We start from the raw sequence: 14,953 nt of genomic DNA, 5'->3' as shown, positions 1-14,953 counted from the left end.
GAAATCTACTGTTAATATTCAATTTCTTTTTATTTGATTTCTACTTCAATCCTATCCCATCGATTCCATTTCTTTTGCTATTATTCCCTTTTCCCTGTTCTTCCTTTGTGTTTGACTTCACTATTCATCCATAAATGCTTTAACGATATTTACCACATGATATGCTATCAATTTATATCAAAAACTAAAAGCAACGAAACTGTAGGGAATAAACTTGGAAAGTGCTTTTCACACTTTGAAAACAAAACCGTTAGGCCATGAGCACTCAAGAGAAATTGGCCAACAACCCGGTTAATGGCTGGGTTGTCCAAAAATTTGGTGGTACAAGTATCGGAAAGTTCCCGTTAAAAATCGCAGTCGATGTTGCCAAGTAAGTATCGAAATAGATCCTTTGAGAAAGCGGAATTTAAGAGTGCGACAGTTGTTTAGCAGATTCTTGGCAAGTTAAAAAAAAAAACGAGAGGCTTAGCAGGCTTCCATTGGGTAAACGGACCAAATGGGATTTCGTACAACCATTTTTACTGTCTAGGACGTGTGAAGTTTTGTCTGCGTGTATTATTTAGATTAGGCTTTCTATAGGGAAACCTTTGTACCTTTTTAATTGTTGCCTTGTGCAAAGCTAACATTGCTTAGATCATACTTGCAGAAAAAGCGTGTTGTTTTAGTCTGCTCTGCTCGTAGCACTGACACAAAGGCAGAAGGTACCACGAATCGCTTGATTCGCGCTGCCGAACAAGCCATGAAACAACATTCAACGTCCTATGATATCGTTAATGCCATCGAACAGGATCATGTACAAGCAACTCATGAGTTTATCGGAGATGTTAGTATCCAAGAAAGATTGTTCAAAGAAATCCGTCATGACTGTGCCGAATTGGAGCAATACTTAAACGCAATCCGTATTCTTACGGAAATTTCTCCCCGTACCCGTGATCTTGTTCTTGGTATGGGTGAACGCTTGAGTTGTCGCTTTATGGCTGGTGTCTTACAAGACCAAGGTGTCGATGCCGAATATGTCGATATGTGTCATATCCTTGATGAGCATAAAGAGTGGAAATCCCTCGATGCATCTTTTTATAGCTATGTCGCCAGCCAGTTAGCCAGCAAAGTCACTGTGCTTGGGAACAAGGTCCCTGTAGTAACTGGTTTCTTTGGTATGATTCCTGGTAGCTTGTTATCTCAAATCGGCCGCGGTTACACTGATTTCTGTGCTGCCTTATTAGCCGTTGGTTTGGCTGCAGATGAATTGCAAATTTGGAAAGAAGTCGATGGTATCTTTACCGCCGATCCTCGTAAGGTACCCACTGCCCGCTTGCTTCCTTTGATTACTCCTGAAGAAGCCGCTGAATTGACTTACTACGGTAGTGAAGTGATTCATCCTTTTACCATGTCTCAGGTCATTAGTGCTCGCATTCCCATTCGCATCAAAAATGTCGGCAATCCTGGTGCACCTGGAACTGTGATTTTCCCTGATACCATTTCTCGTCATGGTAGTGCTACCCCCCCTCATCCTCCCAAGATTATGCCTGATGATTTAGAATACGAATCAGCACACAAGGGTCCCACTGCTGTCACTATCAAGGACACTATTATGGTAATTAACATTAATTCCAACAGAAAAATTTCTTCACATGGATTTTTGGCCTCTATCTTTGCCATTTTTGACAAGTATAAACTTGCTGTCGACTTGATTATCACGTCCGAAGTTCACGTCTCTATGGCCCTAAATCAAGAGTCCGATGAAGCTAGTTTACAAGATGCTTTCGTCGAGTTGCGGCGTCTTGGTACCCTCGATGTTTTGCACGGTATGGGTATTTTGTCTCTTGTAGGCAAACACATGCGTAACGCAGTTGGCATTTCTGGTCGCATGTTTAACACCCTTGCTGAAGCCAAAATCAACATCGAAATGATAAGTCAAGGTGCTAGCGAAATTAACATTTCGTGTGTTATTGATGAGAAGAATGCTGTGAAGGCTCTTAATTGCATCCATAGGGAATTGCTTGAGCCTTCTACACTTCCAGAGGTTCCCTCGCATGCTTCCTTAGTCGTTGAGAAGCCATGGCTTTACAGCGCCTAAACAAAAATAAATGGATGGAATGGGTGATTTTACGCTAAATGCATATCCTTTTGAGCTTTCTGTACTTTGACTATTATTTCATACTGTGGTTGTAATATTGAACCAGGATTTTACGGTTCGAATTGGAAAGTGTTTTAACATGGCTTATATAGTTTTGTTTTCTTTTTGTTTTAATGATAAATTTACTGTTGATAATCTGTGGATGCAGAATATAGAATGTAGAGTCGAATATTTATTATAGATATGCTTATGAGCATCCATCCATATAACCCAAAAAAAAATCCAATAGATATTACTATGTACCGTGATTATAAACCAACCCTCTATTTATCGGCCTTTGCCTTTTTGTTCTTCTGAATCTCCTTCTTCTTATTACGAAGGTTATTGTTGTAGTTTTCCTTCTTAACATTGGTATTTTCCAGCTTGTTATAAAGCTTTCTTTGTTTATTGCTCATCATCATCTTAGAGAGTTCCTTGGCCTCCTTCTCGTCCTTTTGGTCAGCGTTCATTGCATCACTAGAACGCTTCTTAGACTTAGAAGGCTTGTTATTCTTCATGTATTCTGAATATTCAACACCAGCAGCCTCGGCTTCAAGTTCTCTTTGATGTTCAAGCTCGGCCTTTTCTGTTTCATCTTCCTCAACATCAGCAGAAGGCTCTTCAACCTTCTTTTCTGTCTCAATAGCCTTCTTATCTTCGCTAGCATCAACGCCTTCTTCTTCTTCCTCCTCTTCTTCGCCTGCGGATACTTCTTCCTCAGGATTATAGTCATTTTCGCTAAGCTTGACGAAGGGACTGAGATGAGGAGGAAGAGTAGCACCAGGAACATAAAGATCCGTTCTTTCCAAATGACCCTTGTTCACTGAATCGTAAACCCATTGAGGCTGAACGTAAACACGACCCTCGTACTTTTGAGCGAGATGAGGACGGTCACTTATGTGATGAGTAATTACTGGATCAGATTCAGCATATGGAGATCCTCCTCCAAGAACAGGGTCCCAAGCAACTTTTCCGCCGAATGCCCGAATAACAAACTCCAAAGAAAAACGAGGGACTTCTCGAGAAAGGTAAAAAGTAAAAGGGGCAAGTAACGAAGTATCGACAGAAGAAACTTGAGCATCGGCTTTAGAAGCAGCGTCTGTAGTATCTTCATCAATGGCTTTAAATTCATCCAACTTGTCATCCCCGCCATTATCAACGGTGGCATCATTTGTCTCAGCAGCACTTTGCTCTGGCCGCTCATCCGTTTCAGCATCTTTTTCAACAATATCGCCGATCTTATTACCAAGACTAGCAATACGTTTACGAGCCTGTTTGTTATCACCATGTGCAATAGAGGGAAGAGAATTGGATTCCTCTAAGTCATATGCGGCAAGACCAGCAGCGGACTCGCTCTTAGCAACATCCAACTTGGGAGGGTAACGAAGCCCAACACTATTGAATAATTTGTAGTTCACAAATCCCATTAAAGATTGGTAAAACTCGAGAAATGTATGCATGATACGGAAATCCACATCAGTAGGGACGTTTTGTGAGAATTTGTAAGGAACAATCCAAGTAACTTCGACACCAAAAATGTCGGCTTGATAGTAAATACCCTTGATTGACAAAAATGTTTTGCGGAGGCTATGGGTTCGAATTACATATTGTTGAAATTCAGCACAGAGACGTTCGCAATTGGCCACAGTTGCAGCACCAATTTTGTCCGTAACTGGCATGGTAGAAAAAAGGAACAGCATACTTAAAGCATCATCAATATCCTTAATCGCATCATGGAAGGTAGGGTAGCGCTCCTTGATAATATGGTCTAAATGATAAATGGGCTTATTATTTTCAAGGCGCTTCGCAGTATCTAATTCACCTTTACCAATTGCCTTGCTTAATTTGCGTACGAAGGTCTTATATTCGCGGAACTTTTGGACGACTGGTTCATGAAGCAAATATTGAATATCCTTGGTATAGTCTTTAATGGGTTAGCACTTTCGTTTCAATATCTTTCAAACTCAAACTTTCCGCTTTTATACCAAAAAACATATTCGAAGAGACCGTAAATGACCTTTTTTTTTTACTAGTCTCGTCTTTAACATTTTTTTAAAAAGCGGCAGGATGTCAAGTCTATACATACAAAAGGTAACAGGAGCAGTAGATCCTTTATTTGCCTTCTTTTTATTCTTTGGTTCACGAGGATAAACACCCTTTAAGATGCAAATGCGACGAAAGTCAGCAAGAGTCACCTGAAGCTTTTTTAAAGCTTGGTTTCTCGTGATATAGACACGAGCAGCTCCAGTTTTCCCTTCAATTCGTTAGTTTATACAATCAAATATTAAATAGGTACCTTTCTGTTTAATTTTTCCCATACTGCAGGAAAAGTGCCTTGTGAATTGTTGAAGGAAGTGGGCAAGAAAAAACTCCTGTCCGTGCAAAGTCCGCGTGCCATTTAGTGCGGTGGAACGTTGTTCGTTGCATTGTTACTCCAAATTTCACCGTACAAATGGATTTTTGGAAAACTTTAGAGTTATAAGTGTAAGATTATTAAAGGTAATTTTATTTTTTTTTTTGCAGATTCACTGAATTTACAGTAGAAATATGGGAAGTTTACAAAAAAACTTTGTCTAAGCATACTTCCAATCATGTCTTTAAAAAGTGAGATGTAGAAATACTACGTAGAGGGATATCGCAGAAAGAGGTGGAGGTTCATTCCTACAGCAATTTGTGAGAATTGTAAAATCGTAAATAGAAACGAATGTAAAAGGATACTAATTTAAACATAAAGAATAACAGAGATAGTACTTTAAGCAAGCGCAGCTAAACCAGCAAGTCCTGTACTCTTTCTAGGTCTACCTCTTCCTCTCTTCTTCTGAGGTACTGCAGCACTTGCGCGCTTTTCTAAAGGAATAGGGTTTGCCTTTTCTTGCATAGGAGCATCAGACTCAGATGAAGAATCTTCTTCATCTGAGTCATTCTCTTCGCTTTCCGAAGAAGATTGTTGTTCCTTCTCCTTTGAGAGAACCTTGGAATCGCCTTTGTCGGATTTTTGAGCCTCGTCTTTTTTCAGCATGGGATCTTTGATTTCTGGAGAAAACGTTTTCGAGAGTTCAGAAAGCCGAGAATACGACAATGATCTTTGAGGTTCGGGTTTTTGGGTGTTAGCTTTACTCCTTGTTACTTTCGATGGTAATTGTTTGGAAGAAGGTTCAACACGTTCATTCTTAGGCTCGGGCGCCAAAGGATGGGTTCGTTGGCTTAAAGGAATGGAAGAATCAGATTCCGATTCACTAGAAGAGTCAGTAGTTGACTCGCTATCAGAATCTGAATTTTGGCTGATTTGTCTAAACTTCTTTCCAGGATCTTGAATATTAGCATTAAAAGCACTAGTCGTTGCATTGGCATCATTGTTTTGGGAAATTTCCTCTCTTGGTGGTGTTTGCTTTGAGATGGGTATCGATGCGCTTTCTTTTGGATGAGTTGAGCTTTCTTCAACGGCGGCGTCACTTTCCTCCGAAAGGTCATTTGAGGAACTCGATGAGACAGACACGGATGAAGATCCAGAAATGCTGTCACTATCAGAGCTGCTATCTTCTTCATCGGATGGAACAGCTGTAGAAGGATGAGAAGGCGTCTCATGAACAACAATTTCGGGTGCAAGGACACTTGGTTCTTCTACGTTTTCCTCTTCAGACTCGCTAGTTGTAGAATGGTCTTGGTGCTCTTGCTTCCGTTCAGCCGTCTGATCGTTGATACTTTCGGCAGGAGCCTCATTTTGTCCTTTCTGTTGTTCCAATCTCTTTGAAGACCTTGTCATGCGAGTATTTGACGCAGAGAGTTGCAATAAATCATCACGCTTCTTACTTTTTGTTGGAGAAGGTGTTAGTTGTCTGGGAGATGTTTTCTTAGGCGACTCTGTTAATATCTTCGTTTCTTCACTCTTTTCGCGCGTATTGTCTTTTATAGGACTTGTTTCTTGAACTAAAGGTTCTTTCTTTTCCGGACTCACGTCTTCCATTGATTCTGGAACAAAATTAGGTTGATTAACATTATTATAGTGTTCATCATCTGTGTGTAGAGAATCGTCCCGATGATTAATGGATGTGACTGACGATATGGAATCACGAGCATTAGTAGGACGGTAAACAAACCCAGATGACTCAATCCCATCGTCGGAAACTGTGTTCACCTTCTTTTGGGAAGGTTGTTCCGAGGATGAAGATCTTGGGCGTTTTAAGGAAGGCTGACTATGTTCAGCCAACTGTTGGGGTAATGTACTTTTGCTAATTTCAGTAGTGTCTATTGAGACATGACTGTCTTCATTAGATAATGAAGAATCAGTACTGTCTTTCGGAAGAGCTGTAGAGACATTTGTAGAACTGCATTCTACAAGCACTTTTGAATTCCCTTGAAAGATATCACCAATGCAATATTCATTGGGAATGTCGTAGTTCTCTTCGTCTTTAATATTAACGACAGTTATGTTTCTTAAAGTGTTAGTCAATCAAACTGTAAAGATTTCTAAAAGACACTTACCCCTTGTCAGGATATAAGGTTTTGTAGGTAGATTGGATTTTTTGTTTCACATCATTTACGAAGGATGAGCGGTCACATAAGAGAATAAACTGATAGTGTTCCAATTCATCCTTCAAGATATGCAAGCGTAAAATAATATTCATGCCAATGAAGCTCTAAGTTTTAATTCACTACCAAAACGAGTCCAAAATGTCACTTAAGGATAATTATATGCTCTCTACTATATAAAATTATCTAAAATTTTTATAAACATCCAAGGATTACGATACCAATGGGTATCTGAGCATGTAGGCTCGTAAAGGTAGAAAGCTTACTACGGTATTAGTTGGTGTTTAAATCTCAAGGTAAGGGTGAGGCAAGAATAGGATTGGATTCTTTATGGTATTTTTCAATGATTTGAGACAATAAAGTCAATTATGTAAATTATATACGTGTAATAAACTATATAAAAATAAAAATAAATTTAAATAACCCACGTCTCTCGGTTTCATTTGCTAAATTACATTCTGACCTACAGAATGGCGAAGAGTAAAAAACCGGAAAAGGAGACAATAACCGAAATAATAATCCTTTGGTAAACTATTCGACTAGAGAAAAGAAAGCACCCATGAAAGGAAAGAAAAGACCCAAAAGAATTATATAGATCATTAACGAGAGAAATTATTGTACATACAGAAATGAGATAACCAAGGATTAACTTACATATCAGGGTCTAAAAACATAACATTTTGACCATTGTCCGTAGTAAGTAGAACGCCTAATTCCGTGTATTCCTGAATTGTGTTTAGAAGATGATTTTCGGTGAACCCCTTCGCAAGAACGCGTTCTCGAATGGTACGAAGAGACAATGAAGACCCGCTTTCTTCTTCAATAGAAGCATTATTGAGCATATCTCTAATAATTTTGTAAATTTTAGAGGTAATCGTTGTATCATGATAACCAGGGTCTAAATCTTCATATAATGAAGATTTAGAAACAGCCATCAACCTCAATGCTTCATCAACATCGCTGATTTCCACTGTGTTGCAAAATCTAAGTCTAGCAAGCGCCTGTCCCATACGAAGAATACCTAGAAGTGTACGCGGGGTTGTATGGGAAAACTGTCTTGAACTTGCTTCATCACGCTTTTGGTTCTGACGAAGTTGAACATATGCACCAGTCACGTACTCGCATACATGTTTAGGAACAATAGGACGATATTGTCGAGCAGCTGAAATGTAATGGCGAATCATAGAGGGATCTAGCGGTTCAAAATCCATCTTGGGTTGTTCATTATACATATGAACGTAGGTAACGTGCTGAGCCAAATGCTCATCGGTTTCGCGAGAAGGGGTATCAAGGATAAGGAATAAAACGTCGAAACGCGAAAGCAAAGCAGCTGGGAGATTAATATTATGAATAGGAGCAACGTTTGGATTATAACGGCCATATAACGGATTTGCAGCAGCTAGAATACTCGTGCGAGCGTTCAGGGTGGTAGTTATTCCTGCCTTTGAAATAGAAATGGTTTGCTGTTCCATTACTTCATGGATAGCGGTACGATCGCTTTCGTCCATTTTATCAAATTCATCAATGCAGCAGATCCCATTGTCAGCTAATACCAAAGCACCGCCTTCCAAAACCATTTCATCCGTGACAGGGTCCCGCATAACAGCAGCAGTCAAACCAACACCCGATGAACCACGACCTGTTGTATACACACCACGAGGTGCAACTTTGGAGATATATTTTAAAAGTTGAGACTTGGCGACACCAGGATCACCAGTAAGACAGACATTGATATCGCCACGGATACGCATACCGTCACCAAGTACTTTGGTTACACCACCCACTAAAAGCAAAAGTAAAGCCTTTTTAATATCTTCGTGACCATAAATTTCTGGAGCAATCGACTTTGCTAACTTTTCGTATACGTTTCCACCTTTGTGTAATTCGGCGATTGTAGCCTCGGTTTCTGCAGTTCCTTCAGTATTAGTGTAACTTTTAATTAAGTGTGAAATGGCATGGCACTCGATGTAAGTATCAGTGAGTAGACCAGCACGCAAAGCACGGAAACCAGTGTACGGAGTCGGTAGGTAAATACCAGAAACGTCAACAATATCACCCGGATTCACCGTGCGAGTAATTGCACCATACAAGTGAACAGTAATTGTACGAGGGATATGGCCAATTGGGACTTGGTTGGTAAGTTCTTGAATCTTAACCTCTTGGAAAGCAAGAAATTTGCTTGCACGAGTACTCATAAAAAGCTGACCCTTTGCATCATTCTTTTTGCATTCATCGGATGGGCATTCTGTAATAGGTAAAAATGTTTTTTGGCGAATTTGCTGAAAGACTTCATAACCACAGCGATCACAAGTATAAGCATTCACAATTAAGCTTGGCTTCACATCACTTGTACGTGTAATGATTCCGCGTAAAGTAACAAGAGAGCCTAAATATTCACCGCGAAGATCACGTACACTAAAAGGTTTTTTGTTGCGAGTCATGGGATAAAAATAAAGGTCATAACCACGCGTGAGCTCTGGGGGAAATCCTTTTTGTTCAGGATCGAGGTTTTCATTGCGTTGAAGACGCTGCTGCATAATTACATCCAATACCTCATTTTTATAATTTATATCGACAGTAGGAGGTGGCATCAAGGCATCTACACACTGAGAGAAGAGCTCAACAAAACGCTTCGTATTCCCTTCAATATTTGAAAGGAGCTTGATATCACTAGGATCAAATTCGTAAAGATCGTTCAAATCAATTGTGATGACATTTCGCTTTCTATTGGCAACGTCCTGTAAAATATCCATGTATTTGGCTCTTAGCAGTGGTCCATTGCCAGCGGATTCAATATCTTCCATTAATAAATCATCTTCATCAAACCCCTCTGGCTTTTGAAGAGCCGCACCAGCGCTCGTTGCCGAAGGCGCTACTTCTTGCTTAAAATGCGATAAAAAGTCTGTGATTTTGTGCTGACACTCCTCATACTCGGGAATCTTTAAGTCGATGGTAGGAAGCGCCATCCTACAAGATTTTACCCTTCACAGATAGCTAAAGAGAGATTCTATTCACTTGGAAGGTAAGGGAAATTAGCAAAAACGAGCTTCTACCTGTTGTGCGAAGTAATCTGTTGGATGCTCTCTAGGAAAGCCAAATGCTCCATGTTACTTCTTAAGGTAACAAGTACTGAATGGAAACAAAAAGTAAGCTCAACTTCTTGATCCTCTAGAAGGAACTTGATTGAATTAATAAAAATTCGTTTTTATCATAAATAGAAAGAAAAACTGCCATAGCGCTTCCTCAATTCCAATCATGAGTATGAACGCCCAGCAGTAATGGATTTGCTTTGTTTCTTCATAAATTTAATTTCATCGTGAAATTCAAAGTTTATTCTGGATTTTTTTTATTTATTCACCTTTGATTCATTTGTTTTATTTTAAGCGCGTTTACGAGGATATTAATTAGACAGAGGAGACGCGTCTCGCGTCGCGTCTTTTCTTTTTACTATATTCTTTTTCTAAGCATCTTCCATATGAACCAAAGCATTACTGGAAAAATGTAAAAAGAAAAGACCAACAAGTCTAGAAAGATGCAGTGTCTTCTTATTCGTGTTGAAACAAACTTGCGTAGATGGATGTACGATTGCCCAAACGGAGCTGGTTTTTATTTTATTATTAACTACGGTGGATGTCAGTGTTAAATTTCTTGTCAAACCTGGGATTGCCAGGTGAAACATGAACGAAGCAAGCGCGTAAAATGATGTGCAACGAACGGTGAATCAAAGATCAGAGAACAAGATCGTTGAAATTTTATTTCGTAGTCATCTTTGGTCAAAGAAATCAGTTGATTTTGCAAAAACTCATTGTTGAGTTTGGAAAGTATATATACAGGGGACGCGCACTGTTTTTAATTAAATTTCATCGCGTGCGCGTATTTCTTCCTTAACATAAAAAAAATTCACAAATAAGCCAGAATCGTCTTTTGAAATACTTAATTTTCATTTTATTTTATTTACAATTAAAACCGAAACTAAGTATTAGAGGGAGTCAGCAAAAGGGAAACAAGTTTGGGCCTTTTTGTTGTCCTTCATCACCTCAGGTTTTTATATTTATTTAGCAATAATCACTTTGCTAATCGCTTTTTTTTTTATTGAGGATCTCAAGGCTTCATTAAAACTTACTTTGGTTCTCATTACGAATTCCTTTTTCTTTGGATCTCTTCAATCGCAAGGTCTGGGCAAGAAAAAAAAAAAAAAAAAGCATTTATCGAAAGTATTGAATAGCAATTCACGATCTCTTGTTTCTTGTCTTACTCTCGTTTTGACGATTTTGTGACAAATCTTCTTAGGAAGCTATAAGACGATTTGTACGTACTCTGAGAAGAAACTTTTTACCTACAGCAAACTCCTCGAGAAATAGTCAAGTCTACCTTTTTCGTCGATCTTCTCGGGAACCTGGGTTTGAATTATATTTTTTTAATATGTCTAGTTCTGAAGAGTTCACCTTTCCCAAGGAAAAGGGAGAAGTCGTTACTTACGACAGTCCTTCCGGACCTCGCGAAATCTATGTCAAGTCTATCAAAGAAACCTTTAAATTTGAAAATGTAAAAGAAGAAGAGAAAATGGAAGGAGGTGATTATTATATTGGTAAAGCTGAAGACGAAAAGGACGAAGTGATTCTTCGTCCTAATCCTCGTCGCTTTGTTTTATTTCCTATTCAATATCATGAGATTTGGCAATTCTATAAAAAAGCTGAAGCTTCTTTCTGGACTGCTGAAGAAATCGATCTTTCGAAGGATTTGATTGATTGGGATAGCAAGTTGAATGGTGACGAACGTTACTTTATATCTACAGTTCTCGCTTACTTTGCTGCCTCTGATGGTATTGTAAACGAAAATCTTTTAGAACGATTTAGTTCTGAAGTTCAGATTCCCGAAGCTCGTTGTGTGTACGGCTTCCAGATCATGATAGAGAACATCCACTCTGAAACTTATTCCTTACTTTTGGATACCTATATCCGTGATCCCAAAGAAAAAGAACGTCATTTCGATGCCATCCTCACCATGGGATCCATCACTGCAAAGGCCAAATGGGCTATTCGTTGGATTAATGATCCTGACTCCACTTATGCCATTCGTCTCGTTGCTTTTGCCGCTGTTGAAGGTATTTTCTTTTCTGGATCTTTTGCTTCGATTTTCTGGTTGAAGAAACGTGGTCTCATGCCTGGTTTGACCTTTTCCAACGAGTTAATTTGCCGTGATGAAGGTTTGCATACTGACTTTGCTTGTCTAATGTTCAGTCACTTGAAACATCGCCCTGGACGAAAGATTGTAGAAGCAATCATTATTGAGGCCGTTGATATTGAAAAAGAATATTTCACAGATGCTCTTCCTGCCAGTTTACTTGGTATGAATAAGGATTTGATGTGCCAATACATTGAGTTTGTTGCTGATCGTCTTTTGGTCTCTCTTGGTAATGACAAGTATTACAACGTCACAAATCCCTTTGACTTTATGGAGAACATCTCTTTGGCTGGTAAAACCAACTTCTTCGAAAAGAAAGTTTCCGACTATCAAATCGCCGGTGTCATGTCTAGTGCCAAAGCTGAGGATAAAGACGATCACGCCTTCCGTCTTGATGAAGATTTTTAGATGCTTGATGAGTAACGGTTTGTTCAATTCTAATAGTCTATTACATGACACTTTTGTTTGGTTAGCTCCATTCAAGTATTTCTAAATACTTACTCTTCGAAATGCAAATTTATGGGAGTGTGTTGTTTTATTTAAAAAATTTATACTTGGGTTAACATTTCGTTCGTTCCTTCTTAGGTACGAAGATATTGGATAAATAACTCTTGGATTAGATGTTGGTCAAAGTGACATATCCTTGTTAACCATTAAATTTGGATGTATTATTAAAATATATAACTTTCTTTCTTTCTCTGTAAGTTCTTCTTTTTAAAAGTGTTTCACCTTATTTTGTTTTTTTTTTTTTTTTTTTTTTTTTGTTCCTCATCTTTTGATGTAGTCGATTAAATACTTTGTTAGCTTAACTATCACGTTTAGAAAAGAAGAACCATAAAAAGTTCAGCAAAGTAAGTATACTGCTGTGAATAGTCTTGCATGTGATTTAATTTCTTCAGAGTACCAAGAACTACATCTTCTGGTATCAGCAGTTGTTCTTGTAAATTGAACTAAGCTTCTTTCTAAATTTAACTTCTATTCCTTTTGCAGATGCTATCTTAATGTGGAAAAATTATCGAGCTCTTCTAGGAAGGGTACGAAACTTCACCACTGCCAATATGTCGGTGAATGGAGCAAAGGTGACGGAAGGTTCTGCAACTATCCTTTTTAATGATCCTGATGAGGTCTTTTACAATCCTGTTCAACAATTTAATCGCGATATGAGCACTACTGCCATTCGCACATGGGCAGAAAACCGCGACGAAAAAGCGGTGTTGAAAGCAAAGCATCGTCAGGAAATCATCGAAGCACATGAAAAAAAGGATGAAAATGAAGATAAAGGAAAGTCAGAAAATCCCTCTCCGTCCCGTAGTGAAGAAACTACTGCTCCTGCCAAAAACTCTGAAAATAATACTGGAACGGATGGGAGCAGTAACGTTGGATTTAACGTCTTAGAAGCATTGTCTGCTACTGGTTTGCGTGCCATTCGTTATGCTAAAGAATTACCCAACGTAAAAAAGATTTTAGCAAACGACTTGCTTGCTCGTGCAGTCGAAGCTATCGATGCTAATGTTAAGCGCAACGATGTTTCTCACATCGTAGTTCCTAATAAAGGAGATGCAAATTCTGTTATGCATTCATTTAAGAATCAGTACGACGTGATTGACTTGGATCCTTATGGTACAGCTACTCCTTTCTTGGATTCAGCAGTACAGTCCGTCGCAAACAATGGTTTGCTTTGTATCACTTGTACAGACTCCGCTGTGCTTGCAGGCAATGCTTATCCAGAGAAGTGCTTCTCCAATTACGGCGGAACTTCACTACGGTCTGATTTCTGTCACGAACAGGCTGTCCGTCACCTTCTATATGCTATTGCTGCGGCAGCAGCTAAATATGGACGTGCTATTAAGCCTATGTTGTCTCTTAGTGTTGATTTCTACTTTCGTGTATTCGTGCAAGTAGAGACAAAACCAGCTCTTGTTAAGGATCTCCATAGACAGTCTGCACTCATTTATCACTGTTCGGGATGCGGAAGTAATGCCCTTCAGTATATGGGTAAGACGGTTCCGGGAAGGATACCTGGAAGTACGAAATACACAAATGCTACCGGTCCTCCGGTCGCCGCAAATTGTGAGCATTGTGGATATGTGCATCATGTGGGTGGTCCGGTTTGGGGAGGTCCCTTGCATGATGCAGAATTTGTCGAAAGGATGAGAAAGATTGCTGAAAGTTTGGATGAAAAAACATATGGAACCAAACGCCGCATATTGGGAATGTTAGCAGTAGTCGCTGAAGAATTGTCTGATAAACCTTTCTACTTTATTATATCTCAAATTGCTAGTGTTCTACGTGCTCAATCACCTCCCCAGAGCACCTTTGTTTCTGCGTTGCTTAATGCAGGTTATCGTGCTTCTGGATCTCACGCAAAAAGTAACGCCATCAAAACGGATGCGCCATGGTCTTATATATGGGATATTATGAGAGCTTGGGTAGCGGAGCATCCGGTGAACTCTAGCAACATTAAGCCAAACTCTGCAGGTTCCATGATTCTTAAAAAAGAATGTTCTTCTCAGGTTGATTTCACTTTACAGCCTGGTGCTGAGTTCTCCTCTAAAAAAGGCGGATACACTCGTTATCAAATGAACCCTACTGAAAATTGGGGTCCTAAGGCGAAAGCTGGTAAAAGAAAAATAGCTGAAACAGACGGGCCAGCTAAGGAATAATTGGGGAGTGGGATATCTTATTTTTGTAATACATTTAGATTTTTTGGTAATTTGACATATCTATTGATTGTGTTTTTCCCGAGCAAGGTAATTCACAATTTACTTAAGCTCAAAAACGTAATGCTTAGGTTCATTTAGCTAATCTCTTCTATGTAACAAACATTTTGTTTCGCGATTTTTCAATCATAATAATTTGCATAAATTTCTAGCTTGTGAAAATTCCAATGCTGAAATTTAGAGGCAGCGCATGTATAACTTAAAACTATACTCATTGAAACCTATAATTTATCTCTTCAATATACATAAATAGCAGGACGATGTTCAAACAACCACAGATTCCTTGTACCAGATCATTCCATCCACCTCATCTCTGAAGTTTCTACTTCCTTAGGTTTTTTGCCAGCTTCATGAAATGTGGCTCTCGTTTAAACTTTGATGTCAAGCAAAGTCCAAGTTTATT

The 14,953-nt window shown here is 39.1% G+C and overlaps 6 protein-coding genes across 6 annotated transcripts; 3 read left to right on the top strand and 3 right to left on the bottom strand.

The window, feature by feature from the left end:
- Positions 1-257: 257 nt before the first annotated feature.
- Positions 258-2,077, top strand: SOMG_00621 (aspartate kinase; the record flags this gene model as incomplete). Its single annotated transcript, XM_056179415.1, has 2 exons — positions 258-370; positions 634-2,077. 2 exons carry the CDS (start codon positions 258-260, stop codon positions 2,075-2,077), a joined length of 1,557 nt encoding a protein of 518 aa, XP_056035609.1.
- Positions 2,078-2,400: 323 nt separating this feature from the next.
- On the bottom strand, positions 2,401-4,434 carry ppp1 (pescadillo-family BRCT domain protein Ppp1; the record flags this gene model as incomplete). The annotated part of the gene is made up of 3 exons (XM_056179414.1): positions 2,401-4,040; positions 4,203-4,370; positions 4,413-4,434. 3 exons carry the CDS (start codon positions 4,432-4,434, stop codon positions 2,401-2,403), a joined length of 1,830 nt encoding a protein of 609 aa, XP_056035610.1.
- Positions 4,435-4,868: 434 nt separating this feature from the next.
- Positions 4,869-6,741, bottom strand: dnt1 (nucleolar protein Dnt1; the record flags this gene model as incomplete). Its single annotated transcript, XM_056179413.1, has 2 exons — positions 4,869-6,549; positions 6,599-6,741. The coding sequence occupies 2 exons, from the start codon at positions 6,739-6,741 to the stop codon at positions 4,869-4,871; spliced, it is 1,824 nt and encodes a 607-aa protein (XP_056036739.1).
- Positions 6,742-7,296: 555 nt separating this feature from the next.
- Positions 7,297-9,612, bottom strand: mcm7 (MCM complex subunit Mcm7; the record flags this gene model as incomplete). The annotated part of the gene is made up of 1 exon (XM_056179412.1): positions 7,297-9,612. One exon carries the CDS (start codon positions 9,610-9,612, stop codon positions 7,297-7,299), a length of 2,316 nt encoding a protein of 771 aa, XP_056036738.1.
- A 1,456-nt stretch (positions 9,613-11,068) lies between these two features.
- On the top strand, positions 11,069-12,238 carry suc22 (ribonucleotide reductase small subunit Suc22; the record flags this gene model as incomplete). Its single annotated transcript, XM_056179411.1, has 1 exon — positions 11,069-12,238. One exon carries the CDS (start codon positions 11,069-11,071, stop codon positions 12,236-12,238), a length of 1,170 nt encoding a protein of 389 aa, XP_056035871.1.
- A 593-nt stretch (positions 12,239-12,831) lies between these two features.
- On the top strand, positions 12,832-14,493 carry trm1 (tRNA (guanine-N2-)-methyltransferase Trm1; the record flags this gene model as incomplete). Its single annotated transcript, XM_056179410.1, has 1 exon — positions 12,832-14,493. The coding sequence occupies one exon, from the start codon at positions 12,832-12,834 to the stop codon at positions 14,491-14,493; it is 1,662 nt and encodes a 553-aa protein (XP_056035870.1).
- Between the last annotated feature and the right edge of the window lie 460 nt (positions 14,494-14,953).

The sequence above is a fragment of the Schizosaccharomyces osmophilus genome, chromosome 1 (genome assembly GCF_027921745.1).
Source record: "Schizosaccharomyces osmophilus chromosome 1, complete sequence".
Taxonomy (NCBI): Eukaryota; Fungi; Ascomycota; class Schizosaccharomycetes; order Schizosaccharomycetales; family Schizosaccharomycetaceae; genus Schizosaccharomyces; species Schizosaccharomyces osmophilus.
This window is presented reverse-complemented; position numbering and strand designations above follow the sequence as displayed.